Source organism: Plecotus auritus, assembly GCF_963455305.1.
Source record: "Plecotus auritus genome assembly, chromosome: 3".
Classification (NCBI taxonomy): domain Eukaryota; kingdom Metazoa; phylum Chordata; class Mammalia; order Chiroptera; family Vespertilionidae; genus Plecotus; species Plecotus auritus.
The window spans coordinates 163,180,584-163,195,299 of NC_137772.1; the positions used below are offsets into that span (position 1 = coordinate 163,180,584).

The 14,716-nt window shown below is 43.2% G+C and overlaps 1 protein-coding gene across 1 annotated transcript in view; it reads right to left on the reverse strand.

Moving 5' to 3' along the window:
* The window catches only part of RASSF3 (Ras association domain family member 3), an 83,582-nt gene extending 74,104 nt beyond the window's left edge, over positions 1 to 9,478 (reverse strand). Inside the window, exon 1 of the mRNA XM_080660033.1 lies at positions 9,211 to 9,478. Coding sequence (XP_080516159.1) covers positions 9,211 to 9,321 — 111 coding nt within the window. The 5' untranslated portion in view covers positions 9,322 to 9,478. The remainder of the gene's footprint in view (positions 1 to 9,210) is intronic.
* Between the last annotated feature and the right edge of the window lie 5,238 nt (positions 9,479 to 14,716).

The window sequence follows — 14,716 nt, forward strand, 5'->3', positions numbered from 1 at the left end:
ATGTCCTTGAGCACGATTATGTTTCTGTTGGAGCAGCCATCTACAATTTTGGGCAGGTGTCAGGGAAATGTGACTAGTTTTTCAGAGATACACTTCTCAGTCAACATTTCCACACCACACTCTACCAATGGGTGTGCTCCTGAAAAATTGTGAGCAGTGAAAAGTTTCCTTTCCACTAAAGGAACAAGTTCTTTAAAGGAAAATTAGAGAGATATATTGTCTATTTAATAAGCTTTTTAAAAATATTACTAAATGAGACCAGAACCTCGTTTTGTTCACTGCTCTATTCCAAGAGCCAAGCTTATGTGTATGGGGCACGGAGAAAGCGCTCAAAAAATTGCTGAATGCACGAATGAATGATGGGTTTTCTTAAAATAAGGGGAACTTATACAGTGATCTATATCTAACTAGTAATAACGTCACCAATACCGTCCATTTTTATTGTTGTTTTTTCTGTTAATACTCACCTGAGAATATTTTTCCATTGATTTTTAGAGATAGTGGAAGGGAGAGGGAGAGAAAGAGAGAAACATCACTGTGAGAGAGACACATCGATTGGTTGCCTCCTGCACGTGCCCCCGCCAGGGCTGGGGATCAAGCCTGCAACCAAGGTACATGTCCTTGACGGGAATCAAACCTGGGACCCGTCAGTCCACAGGCCGACACTCTATCCACTGAGCCAAAGTGACTAGGGCTCATCCATTTTTAAATGACTACTACATGTATGGTACTGTGGAGACTTAGGTCTACTTGGGAGATGACAGAAAATTGTGTACAACTGGGTATAAAGGAAAATTAAGAGTACCGAGTATGTACTTTTAATAATGAGTAGGCTTTCATTTGCCTACTAAGGACCAGACATTTATTTTATGATTGTTAAACATGCTAGTCTCAATCCTCATTAAAGAAAATATAACAACAAATTATAATTTTTGCTTTGAAGGAAAAGAGCACAGGGCGTTACCAAGCAAGAGGTGCTTTGGGCTGGTGGTTCAGGAAGAATTCTCTGAGAAGGTATGTAGGTTGACATGCGAAGGTAAAGTTAGGGAGGCAATTTCAGGTCCAGGTTCTGTGATGCGGGAATAACATGGATTCAGAAAGGAACCGAGAGAAAGCTAATATTGACAAAGTCCTCATTACATGCTATTGCTTAAAAGTGGTTGCATCAGAGAGCGGGGCCTTGTAATACAGGCAGTGTTTGCTTAGCAAGAATAAATCCTCCTAGAAAAAAGTAAGACTCGACCCCATTTTGTGAAACAAGGTCAAGTATATGCATTGCTCGCTTAAGGACAGCAGGAACCATCTGCCTTGAAACCTTTAAAGACTTCCCTCAGATGGGTCGATTTACTTTGAGAGATGAGGGTAAGACCATTGTAATTGGAAAAGTTCTGAAACTGGTTCCAGAGAAAGACTATGCATTTTCTTGATGACCCTGCACAATACTGTGAGGAAAATTGACTGCAAAAGCCTACTTCACACTGCCTTCTTTTTTCTTTTTTTTTTCTTTTTTTTATATTTTATTGATATTTTACAGAGAGGAAGGGAGAGGGATAGAGAGTTAGAAACATCGATGAGAGAGAAACATCGATCAGCTGCCTCTTGCACACCTCCTACTGGGGATGTGCCCGCAACCAAGATATGTGCCCTTGATCGGAATCGAACCTGGGACCTTTCAGTCCGCAGGCCGATGCTCTATCCACTGAGCCAAACCGGTTTCGGCACACACTGCCTTCTTTTATTTTCTGCCCATTGACAAACTCTCCCCATATTTTGCAAAGACAAAATTCATAGCAAAAGTCCACATTATGTCAGCTTTCTGATATTGAGAGCTCTGCTATGTCACTGTTGAATTTTTCCCAGTATTTTTTTCTTCCCCTCTCAAACTGCTTCCTTGGACAGATTTGGCAATAGCTTTGTAAGTGATGTGGACATAATTGCCTACAATAATGAAAACCTATAGAAATTTTTTAATTTTTCATTTTCCTCTTAGGCATACATAGTCTTTTTCCCCCCAAGCAGATCATTCTGAGTGTGCGAGTGTGTGTGCACATGTTACAAAGACAACTACCAGGTTAATAAAATATTCTATTTTAAACACCCCCCCCCCAAAAAAAAGAGAATAAATCCTCCTACTAGACAATGTACAGGGATGGCCAAAAAAGTTGCTCATGTGGAAAATAATACAATAATCCTATCTATAAAAGAGAAACATGCAAATTGACCATACCTCCGCTATGCCCACAAGCCACGCCCACCAGTCACGTCCACCAGCCAATCAGGAGCAAGTATGTAAATCAACCCAACCAAGATGGCAGTTAATTTGCATATGCAGGCACAGAGCGAAGACTGAAGACAGCGTAGAAGGAAGCCAAGCACTGCAGAAGGGAGCGAAGCTGCGGAGAAGCAAGCAAGCGGGGCGGGGGAGAAGGGAGGGAAGCAGACCCCCGCAAGAAGCTCTATTGCAGGAATCTTCCTGCAACGGGCCTCTAGTTAAATAATAATACAAGAATAAACTGTTTCAAGTACTCACAACTGTAAAGCTATTTCTGCCCACCCCTATATACACTAGCTCTTCAATGAGACAAGGCCGCAAACAGGCTAAGTTAGCTAAGACAAGACATTTAATTAAATGAGCATGCATCTATCATATATCCCATTTGGGTCTTCTCTGAAGAGGAGCCGGCTGGCTAATGGCCTTGGGTCAAATAGAAGTGAAAGGCAAGCCTCAAACTGGGGCCTTTATCAAAAGACAGCCACTTTACGTGGGAAGCTGGGGGTAAGCTAGAGCTGCTTGCTCAGGGCTAGGAAGAGTCGGTGATTGAGCCACAATACAAAGCATTTGGTCGGCCTCATTTTTTCTCCCAGAAAATGAATGTTTACAGTTATGACATGCACTGACTGCCAAAGGAAGTCTAAAAAGAATAACCACATTATTAGATATTTTTAGCTTTTCTTTTCATAAATATTTTGTGTCACTGCTTTCCAAATAATTCTAAGTCTTCCGAGTTAGCCAGAAGAAAAAAAAACAGAGTAAAGAGTGTGTTGTTCATATATGAGGATATATGCATTGGTGACTAATTTTCTTTTGAAATTCAGTTAAAGGATGAGTCTTTGTCGGTCCTGCTCACACAAACGCAAACTCCAATGGGTCAGTACTGTGCAAGAACAGGATATACCAGACATGAAGACAAGATGTGTAAATCACCATGCACCAGGCAAAGGACTGTTGGGAATGTTTACATTCAATAACATAGGAATTAACCCACTTCAGATCGAAAGATACAACACAGACTAAAAGTAAAGGGATAGAAGAAGATATTTCATGCAAATGTAAACAGAAAAAGAAAAAAAGCTGGGGTAGCAATACTTATATCAGACTAAACATAAACAGACTTTAAAACAAAGGCTAGCCCAGCCAGCATGGCTTGGTGGTTGAGCTTCGACCTATGAACCAGGAGGTCCCAGGTTTGATTCCAGTCAAAGGCACATGCCCGGGGTTGTGGGCTGGGTCCCCAGGAGGGGGTGTGCAGGAGGCAGCTGGTCAATGATTCCCTCTCATCATTGATGTTTCTCTCTCTCTCCTCCCTTCCTTTCTGAAATCCATAAAAATATACTTAAAAAACAAACAACAACAAAGACTATATTTAACAAGAGACAAAGAATGACATTTTATAATGATAAAGAGATAAAACCAACAAGAGGCTATAACATTTATGCACCCAACGTAGAATTATCTCAATATATAAACCAAATACTGACGGACAGAAAGGGAGAGATCGGTAGTAACAGTCATGGTAGGGAACTTTTAACACCCCACTGACATCAATAGGCAGATGATCCAGACAGAAAATCAACAAGGAGACAGTGGCCTTAAATGACACATTAGATCAGATTTCATTTCTATTTTTAGAACATTTCACTCCAAAGCAGCAGAATATACATTCTTCTTAACCGCACATGGAACATTTTCCAGAACAGACCACATGTTAGGCCACAAAACAAGTCTCAACAAATTTAAAGAGGACTGAAATCATATCAAGCATCTTCTCCAATCACAATGGTATAAAACTAGAAGTCAATTCCAAGAAAAAAACCTGAAAAGCACATACACATGGAGGCTAAATAATATGCTACTATACAATCAACGGATTAACACTGAGATCAAGAAAGAAGTAAAAACATACCTTGAGACAAATGAAAATGAAAACACAACAGCACAAAAATCTGAGACGCAGCCAAAGCAGTTCTAAGAGAAAAATTCAAAGCCTACCTCAAGAAACAAAACAAAAAAATATCAGATAAACAATCTACCCTAAAACCTAAAGGAACTAGAAAAATAAAGCCTAAAATGAGTATAAGGAAGGAAATAAAGACCAGAGTGAAAATAAAACAACAGAGCTAAACAAGAATACAAATGACCAATGAAACCAAAAGCTAGTTCTTTGAAAAGACAAACAAAACTGATAAACCTTTAACTAGACTCATTAAGAAAACAAGAGAGGACCCAAATAAGCAAAATTACAAATGGAAAAAAAAATTATTATAATCTAGGGATTAAAAAGTTAGTATAGCCAACATACTTTTGATGTTGTAAAACATTAAAACTATTACCAAAACTTCTAATGGAGCCCTGGCCGGTGTGGCTCAGTGGGTTGAGTGTCTTCCTGTGCACCAACAGGTCACCAATTCAATCCCTGGTCAGGGCACATGCCCACGTTGCAGGTTTGGTCCAGGTCAGGGCACATGCCCACGTTGCAGGTTCGGTCCAGGTTGGGGCACATACGGGAAACAACCGATTAATATTTCTCTCTCACATCAATGTTTCTCTCTCTCCCTTCCTTCCTCTCTCTCTCTCTCTCACATCAATGTTTCTCTCTCTCTCTCTCTCTCTCTCTCTCTCTAAAATCAATAAAAAACATTTTTTTTAAAGTGTGAGTGGAAAAAGTAGATAAATAAAAAGTGTGAGAGGGGCCCAGCCCTGGCCAGATAGCTGTTGGATACACCAAGGTTGTGGGTTCGATGCCCAGTCAGGGCACATACGAGGGCTAACCAATGAATGCATAAATAAGTGGAACAATAAAAATAGATATTTTTCTTTCTATATAATCATTTTTTTTAAAAAAGTGTGAGTGATTCAGAAGACTATTTCAAGTTTTTCAAAACCTCTTGGGTAGGGGGAGGTGGGGGAGGGTAAAGGGGATAAATGGTGATGGAAGGAAATTTGACTTTGGAAAGTCAATACAAAATACTGCTGATGTATTACAGAACTGTATACCTGAAACCTAAATAACTTTATTCAATACATTTTTTAAATAAAATATAATTTGGAGACAAATTTTTAATTCAATTACACTGTAAAAAAAAGATAAAGATCTCTTTACTGTTCTACTTCTAAAGCAAAAACAAGTGTCTCATTTCCTTATTCCCATTAACTACCAAAGGCTTAGGAAGAAAAGTGATCACCTTAGATATGGAGTAAGATGTGCTCCAACGGATTAATAATTTTGATCAATTTCTATTCTTGGAAGTCTAAATGTGTCCTGTATATATAGTTTGATTTTGTTGGAAACTCAGAAAATGATGAGTTACAGAACTGCCCACATTCTTGGTTCTGCTTGAAACAATAGAGTGTACCCACAAGTATGAATTACCAACACTGTAACGAAGAGGCATGCAGAAAAGGAGGGGGTCAACATCTTAAGAAACACCTAAATTATAGATGTCCATTTTTGCAAAGGGAAAATCAAAAATTTTAAATTGTTTTTATAGCCAAGAAGTAACAAAAAGCAAAGTGGAATTTGTGTCAGAAAACATGACTTCCAGTCTTTCCCCTAAATGTGGTCCCTTAGTCAAATCAATTAACAAGGCCTTACTTTTCATTATGTTAATACTCCAGAGGATCCTTGGGAGAATCTTAAGATAGGATCTTTAAACCCTCGAAGAGCCCATTATTATCAAACCGGAAAAGCACTCATTCATTCAACTAATACTGCATTCAATGACCAACCACTGTGTGTCAGGTACTGACTGGGACTCTGTGAATACAGTAATAAATGTAGCATTCAAACTGCCACAAACAGGCTATATATGTTCATTCCCTTTACATCCTTCCTACTGGTTTTTAACCTTTTTCCATTAAAAAAAAAAAGAGGGTACCAACATAAAGTAAGAAATAAAATGGTAAGCAGTTGCTTTATATCTGTAAAATTTTTGTTATTGTTGGAGACAGAAAAAAAGTTAGGCTATGTTCCTTTGCCTGGCAAGAGAAGAAAGACATTTCTCACCCTCTCCCCCTTCCTCCCCATCCTGCATTTACCACAAACATCTTGCTTTCTCTGGACATTTTCAGGAGTTCTAAAACTACATGTTCTGGCTTTTACACCAGGTGATTCAGCACCAAAAAAAAAAAAAAAAAAAAAAAATCATTATAATCGATAATAGATGCCTATAGCAACACCTCTCCAACTGTCTAGAGAAAAGAAAAATTACCCTATTTGTCAGAATGCTTACCTTATTCCTATAATTCCAAGTTAGCTAAAATGAAAAAGGCTTATCTAACCTTAGGTAAAAAATGTTCTATATTGAGTGCCTTGCTTTATAAAGTTTACTTCCATAACTTCCATCTTATCAGGAATTTAACAGACAACCAATTCTTTAAATAAGCTGAAGTACCTACTAAAATTCAGAGTTTAGAACATTTTCTACACCTGGCAAATAAGTCCTATAACTCAGCACACTTTGCATGTGTTATGTTAGAAGGGGAAATACACAGGCAATATAGCTTCAGAATACGCATATTAAACTCTTCAAGCAAAGAATTAGGTCTTATTCTGATTTTCAGCAAAATACATGTAATGTTGGACTAATTCTAAATGCTAAATAAGTAACATTACATGAGTATAACATATATGTTAGGTGAATATTGCATAAATTAGTGAGTATAACACAAATATTATATTGGACTTATAAGTCCAGAAAAAAAATGTTTTTTAAAAAAATATATGTTTTTATTGACTTTAGGAGAAGAGGGAGAGATAGAAACATAGGTTGACTGCCTGGTGCACACCCCCTTCTGGGACTTAAGCTCAAAACCAGGAATGAAACCAGGGACCACTCAGTGCATGGGACAATGTTCAACCAACTCAGACATACCGGCCAGGAAAAGATGTTTTTACTTTTAAAGCACCAAAGCATCTTCACACCATTCCAACCTAGATACTTGGGCCCTTGTGAAGGAGCATCTCACACCTGCAGAACCCAAAAACCAGCAAGTTTTCTGGAGATTACTAGCTCCCTCCGTGATGGACTTGAAACCAGCACCATCTCTGACAAGCTCTAGTCCAAAGGTCAAATGGTGAGAGCAACATAAGTGGAAGGAGAAAATACAAAGTGGAGAATGAAAAGAAAGGGGAAGGCAAGAAGGAGAAAAAAAAAAGTGAAAAAAAGCACAAGGAAATGCAATTCTTCCATAACCAATAGGGAAAGAAGGGTAATTCTGATTTCCAAACTTCACAGCAAACTCTCACCATTAGAATACACTCTACTGAAAACAAGAGATCACCTGCTATGGACTGCATGTTTGTGACCCCTCAAATGTCATATGGTGGAGCCCTAATGTGATAGTATTTGGAGAGGGGGGCCTTTGGGAGGTAATTAGGTCATGAGGGTGGCCCCCACGACGGGATTAGTGTCCTCATAAGAGGAAGAGAGAGAGCCGTTTCTCCATGTGAGGGGACTGTAAGAAGTCAGCTGTCTACAAGCCAGGAAGTCCAGGAAGGAGTCCTCCCTAAGAACCCAACCATGGAGGCACCCAGATCTCCGACTTGCGGCCTCCCGAACTGTGAGAAGCAAGTATTTCCTTAAGTACCTAGTCCGTGGTATTTGTTACAGCAGCCCAAGACGACATCACTCAAAGTGACTAGTAAACAGTGCAGCCTTGAACCTTAGAAATAAAGAGGGGAGGACTTAATGCACCAGGCTTCACTCAGGATCACCTGCTACTGAGTAAGGGCACATGACTTCACTCCTGCCCTTAAGGGCCCCTCTCCCCCTTCTTCTGGTTTGGGAGTTAAGAGGTTGAAAAGACTAACACTTCCTAACATAAAAAGAAATCTGTCCTCGGAAAGTGGTTAGAGAACCTGAAAAACTCTGGCAAGGAAACCCTAGCACATTACTCGGTCCTCATCCTTGTTTCTAGTCTCCAGGACTAAGTTTGATAGCAATGTTTGGTGCACGCCTGTCGTTTTAAGAGCAACCAATTTGTTCCATTACAGCCTTCTCTAATCTGATGTGAGCCTGGCTGGGTTGGCAGGGCTTCCTGGTGTGGCTCCAGGACCAGGAGGCTCAAGCGCCACACTTTGAAGTCCAGCCCAAATGCCCCGTTTGGGGAAAGCCTCTCTGCAAAACACGGCCTCGGTCGGCGAAACTGGCCCACGCTCCCTGACCATCTTTTCCCAAGTCCTGCTTCCCACGGCATGCTTCCTCCAAAAAAGGAAGAAACCGGCCTAGGGCTCGGCTCTCGCCCGCTAGTATTTACCTATCACAGGAACTTGTTTGCAAAACAGATTTGAGGCACCCATAGCTTGACTTTACAGGAAATGCCCAACTTTGACACCCGCAACCAAGATTTTCGTGAGCGCCTACTACCGTCGGGCCCCGCGTTTCTCTTAGCGCTCCCTCCCCACCCGAGGCGCGGGGGGCGAGCTGCCAGGTCACCCTGCCACCCACTAGCGACTACTCCGCCCTCCGAGCCGCTCAGGGGGCCACAGGCCACTGAGTTGACCAGCCAGAGGCCCAGAGCGAGGACCTGACCGTTGACTCTGCGGGGGCGCGGAGGGCGTCCCGAGTCGCAGGGAAAACTCCGGGAGTGGCCCGGGGACGCCTCCCCGCCGAGAACGGCTCCCCCGCAGCCGGCCGCCCGAGGCGGGGCCGCAGAGGCCATCTGGCGCGGAAGGCAGGAGCCGGCTGGGCCTCCCCGCCCTTCCTCCTTCCCTGGCCCCGGGCGCCCCCAGCGCACGCCCGCACGCCCACAAGCACAAACTCAAGCCAGAACCCCGGGATCCAAAAAGGCAGCAGCCGCTTACCCGCGGCCCCCTCCTCCCACCCGGCAAGCATCCCCGCCCCGCGCACACACGTGGCGTCAGGGGTCCCTCCGTCCGGGGACCCCAGGGCGCGACGGGCCGGGGCTGCAGCGCCGCGGCGCACACTCACTTGCTGGCCGGCGCGGGGCTTGCCCTGGGGCGCTCTCTTGAAGAAGGAGGTCCTGGCGGTGAAGAAGAAGTCCTCGGCGTCCTCCTCCAGGCTGCTGTAGCCGCTGCTCATGCTGCTGGTCCAGGCGCGCGCCGGCCGCCTCCCCGGGGCGCAGGCGGCCAGGCCGGGGGTGCCGCGCCCGCCCGCCCCGCGAGGTTCTCGGCGCGCGGCCCCGAGCCGCCGACGGGTCGTCCTGCTGCAGCTGCGACCGCCGCTCAACCCAACCGCCCGGGCCCCTCGCGCCGCCTCCCCGCCCGGCTCCAGGCGCTGCCCGGCCTCCGAGCGCCCGGCGACCCCGCCTCCCGGGGCCCCGCCCCGCCCCCCTCTCGGTGAGGCTCCGGACGCTCCCCCGCGCCGCCGCAGGTGGGGACGGGCGGCCGCCCCTTCCCGCGGAGTAGAAGCCGGAAAGCTCTGTGCGGTGGCTGCGAGTGGTGGGGCTGGGTTCGGGGTCGTTTGCCCAACCTCCCGGAAACTGCCCGTTCCTCTGCGATCAGCCCGCCGCCCCCTCCCGGGGTCCCGGGGTGGCGGTGGGGATGGCCCGGCCGCGGGGCCCCCAGACCCTCGGGCTTCCAGCGGCGGTCTCGCCCCGGGCTGACCTCCCGCAGCTCGCCCCTCCTGAAGGGTTGAAAGTTAGCGATGTTGAGCCGGGAGGTAACAACTGGGTTGAGTTTATTCAAATGAAAACATCCTGTTAGTTCCGTTGAGCTTCGGGTCTTTCCCTGCCGCCCTTCTCTCTAGCGAGGGTTCATTCCCAGATTAGCACAGCCAAGGTCATTACAATCGCAGAAGCCGCTCGGTGCAAAAGGCGGGGGGGGGGGGGGGGGGGGGGTGAACTAGGTCTGTAATTCGAGTTATTAATGAAACGTGCTTTTTAAAAGTCCCCCTCCCACAATCCGCTTTAAACCGACAAGTCATGGTTTCAGTGGGGGGAAGAGTTGAAGGAATTTTATTCCCTGTCCTACCAAAAAGTTCCATATTTTCTGAAATCCTTCCAGTTAGGTAATCCTCTTTTAAAATGCAAATTTTTCCTCCAAGACACCGGTGGTACGGCGCCTGTCAGTTACACCTTTCTCTTACTGGGTTGATTTAAATAACACTAGTTTCCTTGCAGGATTCTGGTTGAAAGGAGGTTTCTGGAAGCCTCAGCACTGCTATGGTAAACAGGCCTTAGGAGGGGTTTCCTTAGGAGGGAAAGAGGGGTTAGGAAACAGAATTTTCACCTATTATAGCCAAACTTTCTTGCATAGCTCTAATCCTAAGAACAACTTTGTAAGTTAGTACTATTCCATGCTCAGCTTACACCTGGAGCAGCTGAGGCCTAAAGAGAGAGAAGTAGCTGCAGGTGGCAGGGCTGGGCTTCTGGCCTGAAGTTCTTCAGATACCCTTCTAGGTCCTCTGCCTGGTCCCTGGTCCGCCAAGGTCATCTGTGGACTAGTGGGAGGGAGAGCTGGTCTGGAGAGAATGGGAAGGAGGGACGTGGCTCCAGAACCATCCTAACCGGGCAGAAAGGAGGCCTGCAACCTGCTCTCCCGTCCTCATGCTTCCCCACACATCCAGCTTGTAAACTGGAGTATGGCCCCAGCTGATCCACAGCAACTCCAGAAGGCAGGCCTTGCAGCTGCAGCCCATTTTAAAGATTCTGCAACATTAAAGGCTCTTCCCAGTGAGAGGAAGCGGAGTTTACCAATCCAAAATGTGACCTTTTTTAGATAATATTTTAAGCCGGTTATTCTTAAAAATGACTCGGGAAAAACCTTCAACCTGTCTTGCTCTCATAGTCTATTGGAACATTCGTATGTACATACATAATAAATTTGGTCATTTTCTCCTGTTAATTTGTCTCATGTTAATGTGATTATTAGTCCAGCCTAGAAGAATTTAGGATAGAAGGAAAATAACTTTTCCTCCCCCACACCAGCCACACAGCTACTGAATAGTTAGAAACCAGGAATCCACATTGATTTGCACAGCCTAAGCTGATCCCTGTGTATGCCATGCACGTAACCTAGTATAAAGGGATAGGATGATTTACTTATATAGATTTGGTTTCCATTATTTTATTAAGTAATTCTTTTTTTTAAATATATTTTATTGATTTTTTACAGAGAGGAAGAGAGAGGAATAGAGAGTTAGAAACATTGATGAGAGAGAAATATCCATCAGCTGCCTCCTGCACACCTCCTATTGGGGATGTGCCCGCAACCAAGGTACATGCCCTTGACTGGAATTGAACCTGGGACCTTTCAGTTCACAGGCCAACGCTCTATCCACTGAGCCAAACCAGTCAGGGCAGTAATTCTTATTAAATACTTGAATTTAAGAGTAATGCATAGGTGCCCTGGCTGGTCTGGCTCAGTGGATAGAACGGCCTATGGACTGAAGGGCCCAGGGTTCGATTCCAGTCAAGAAGAGCACATGCTTGGGTTGCGGGCTCCATCCCCAGTGCGGGGAGTGCAGGAGGCAGCCAATCGATGATTCCCTCTCATCATTGATGTTTCTATCTCTCTCTCCCTTTCCCTTCCTCTCTGAAATCAATACAAATATATATTTTTTTTTAAAAAAAAAAAAGAGTAATGCATAGGTTAAAGAATTTAAATAACTTGTTTTATTGTAAATGAGAAGGGGAAAATAACCCCACCCAGAACAAAGTATTTTAAACAGTTTTTGAATACCTTGAAGAAAGATATTAGAAGGAAAAATACATTAAAATACTTTATGATCCACCATATGATAGAAAGGATTTTTTCATGGTATTTTTTTAGGTTGCAAAGGATTTAATTAACTTTTGTATCTGTCAATACACCATCGAACCAGGGGTCCTCAAACTTTTTAAACAGGGGGCCAGTTCACTGTCCCTCAGATGGTTGGAGGGCCGGACTATAGTTTTAAAAAAAAAAACTATGAACAAATTCCTATGAGCACTGCGGGCCCCGGGCGAGTCGGCTGCTAAGCAGGACAGGCAGTGGCACCCGGTGGGCCAGATAAATGTCCTCGGCGGGCCGCATGTGGCCCGCGGGCCGTAGTTTGAGGACGCCTGATCGAACCAGTTGTAACAAAAAGGCATAATTAGCCTGGCCAGCTTTGCTCAGTGGTTGCATATGCCTGGGTTTCGGGATCAATCCCCAGTGTGGGCCGTGCAGGAAGCAGCCAATCAATGATTCCCTCTCATCATTGATGTTTCTATCTCTCCCTCTCCCTTCTTCTCAGAAATCAATAAAAAAATACTTGTTTTTAAAAAGGCATAATTGGATAATGAAGTAGAAGCACTGCTTTTAAAACAACAAAAAGCAAACAACAAAAGAACTGGCATTCTGTTTCCTAAAAGCAGCATCATAATCATATTTCTATATTTTTCTGATAGTATTCTTAATTTTAAATATTACACATTTAAAAGTTGGTTCATGATATATTTGTAAAAATTCAAAATGTCACATTAAACAAGTAGACATGTTTAATATTTAAAATTCAGGGAAGGAGTGGGATATATAAATGTATGCAACCAAGTTCAGTTTTGAAAAGACTTACTGTCAAACACAGAATAGAATTTATATGTGGGCTCAATTGTCATAAATGTTCCAGTGACACAAAAGCCTAATGATTTAGATTCATAGGCTACTAACCTTTTCTCTGAATGGAGAATATATTTAAAACTTAATAAATATATGCAAATATTATAAACATAAATGTTTTATAATTTTAATTATCCTGTACATCAAATTATTTTCCTTAAAGTAAAAGGAAAGGTTTTAGCAACAGTTTACCCTTCTTGCTTACCAGATAAGCCACCTAGGAGAAAAATAATTGTATAAATGTGATTACATATTAACAAGTTTATTTTTTCAATTTAATTTTCTTTTTTAACATATTTTACTGATTTTTTACAGAGAGGAAGGGAGAGGAATAGAGAGTTAGAAACATCAATGAGAGAGAAACATTGATTAGCTGCCTCCTGCACACCCCCCACTGGGGATGTGCTCACAACCAAGGTACATTGGGACCCTTCAGTCTGCAGGCCAATGCTCTATCCACTGAGCCAAACCAGTTAGGGCTACATATTAACAAGTTTAAATCATTATCTGCAAATAGTAGAAATTCAAATATAATAAATGCAGGAAAAAATTAGGCACTGCTCACCTTTTGACTCAAATTATTTAGAAGTAAACTTTTTCTTTTGTCAACTTGTCCTTATAAAACACAGTATCAAAAAGGAAAATATTTCTAGATTTGACTAAAAGTTTAAGTACTTTTAACACAATACCTACATACAATGGTAAAAGGAGAAAAAGCTGAGGGGGAATATGTGCCATAAAATTGATATCCTCAAAATATAAAGAGTTTATACAAATCAATAAAAACTTAGAACACCTAATAAAAAAGTAACCAAAGGATATGACAATTTATTCATAAAAGGAGAACTATAACTTATCAGTCATTTATACAATAAAACCGTCCCTCAGTCAACAAATAGTTATTGAGCACACACTATCTACCAGACACTGATCTCAGCACAAGGGATACATCACTGGTCAAAATACATAAAAATCCTTGGCATATATTGTAGTGTGGGTTGGAGGGAAACAGGCAAAATGAATAAGGGAATTATACAGTACTAGAGGCCTGGTGCACAAAATTCATGCCCGGGGCGGGGGAGGGGGTGCCCAGCCTGCACCCTCTCCAATGTGGGACCCCTTGGGGGATGTCCAATTGCCGGTTTAGGGGGATGTCCTAAACCAGCAGTTGGACACCCCTCTCACAATCCAGGACTGCTGGCTCCTAACCACTCGCCTGCCTGCCTGCCTGATTGCCCCTAACCACTCTGCCTGCCAGCCTGATAGCCCCCTAACCACTCCCCTGTTGGCCTGATTGATGCCTAATTGCTCCCCTGCCGGCATGATTGTCCCCAATATTTGAATTGATTTGTTGTTCCATGTATTAGTGCATTCATTGGTTGTATCTTATATGTGCCCTAACCGGAGATCAAACCCACAACCTTGGCGTATCGGGATGATGCTCTAACCAACTGAGCAACTCTGCCAAGGCTAGCAGCAAGCATTCTTTAAAGCAGGTCATAAAACACCATGCACACTGTGATTGCATTTGTGTAACATGATCGTGGGTAATAGTCTTACGATGTACTCGGAACTAAGATAATTTATCAGGGAGATTATAAAAAAGGTCATGTTGACAGACAACTACAACTTTGATACCTATGTCATATGGAAAAAGAAATGGCCTTGGAGGTCAGGCAGACATGAGTTAGAATAATAACGCTGTCACTTACTCTTGTGTGACCTGAAACAATTTAATTAGCTTCTCTGTTCCTCAGGTTCATCATGAGTAAGATGGGAATAACAATGTTCCATTTTATTCTCATTACTTTACTATAAGGTTTAAAAGCAAGAGAATCCATAGGACAAAAAAAAACTGTTAGACTTTGTGCCCCAAATATTAGACCTTTTTGCATACT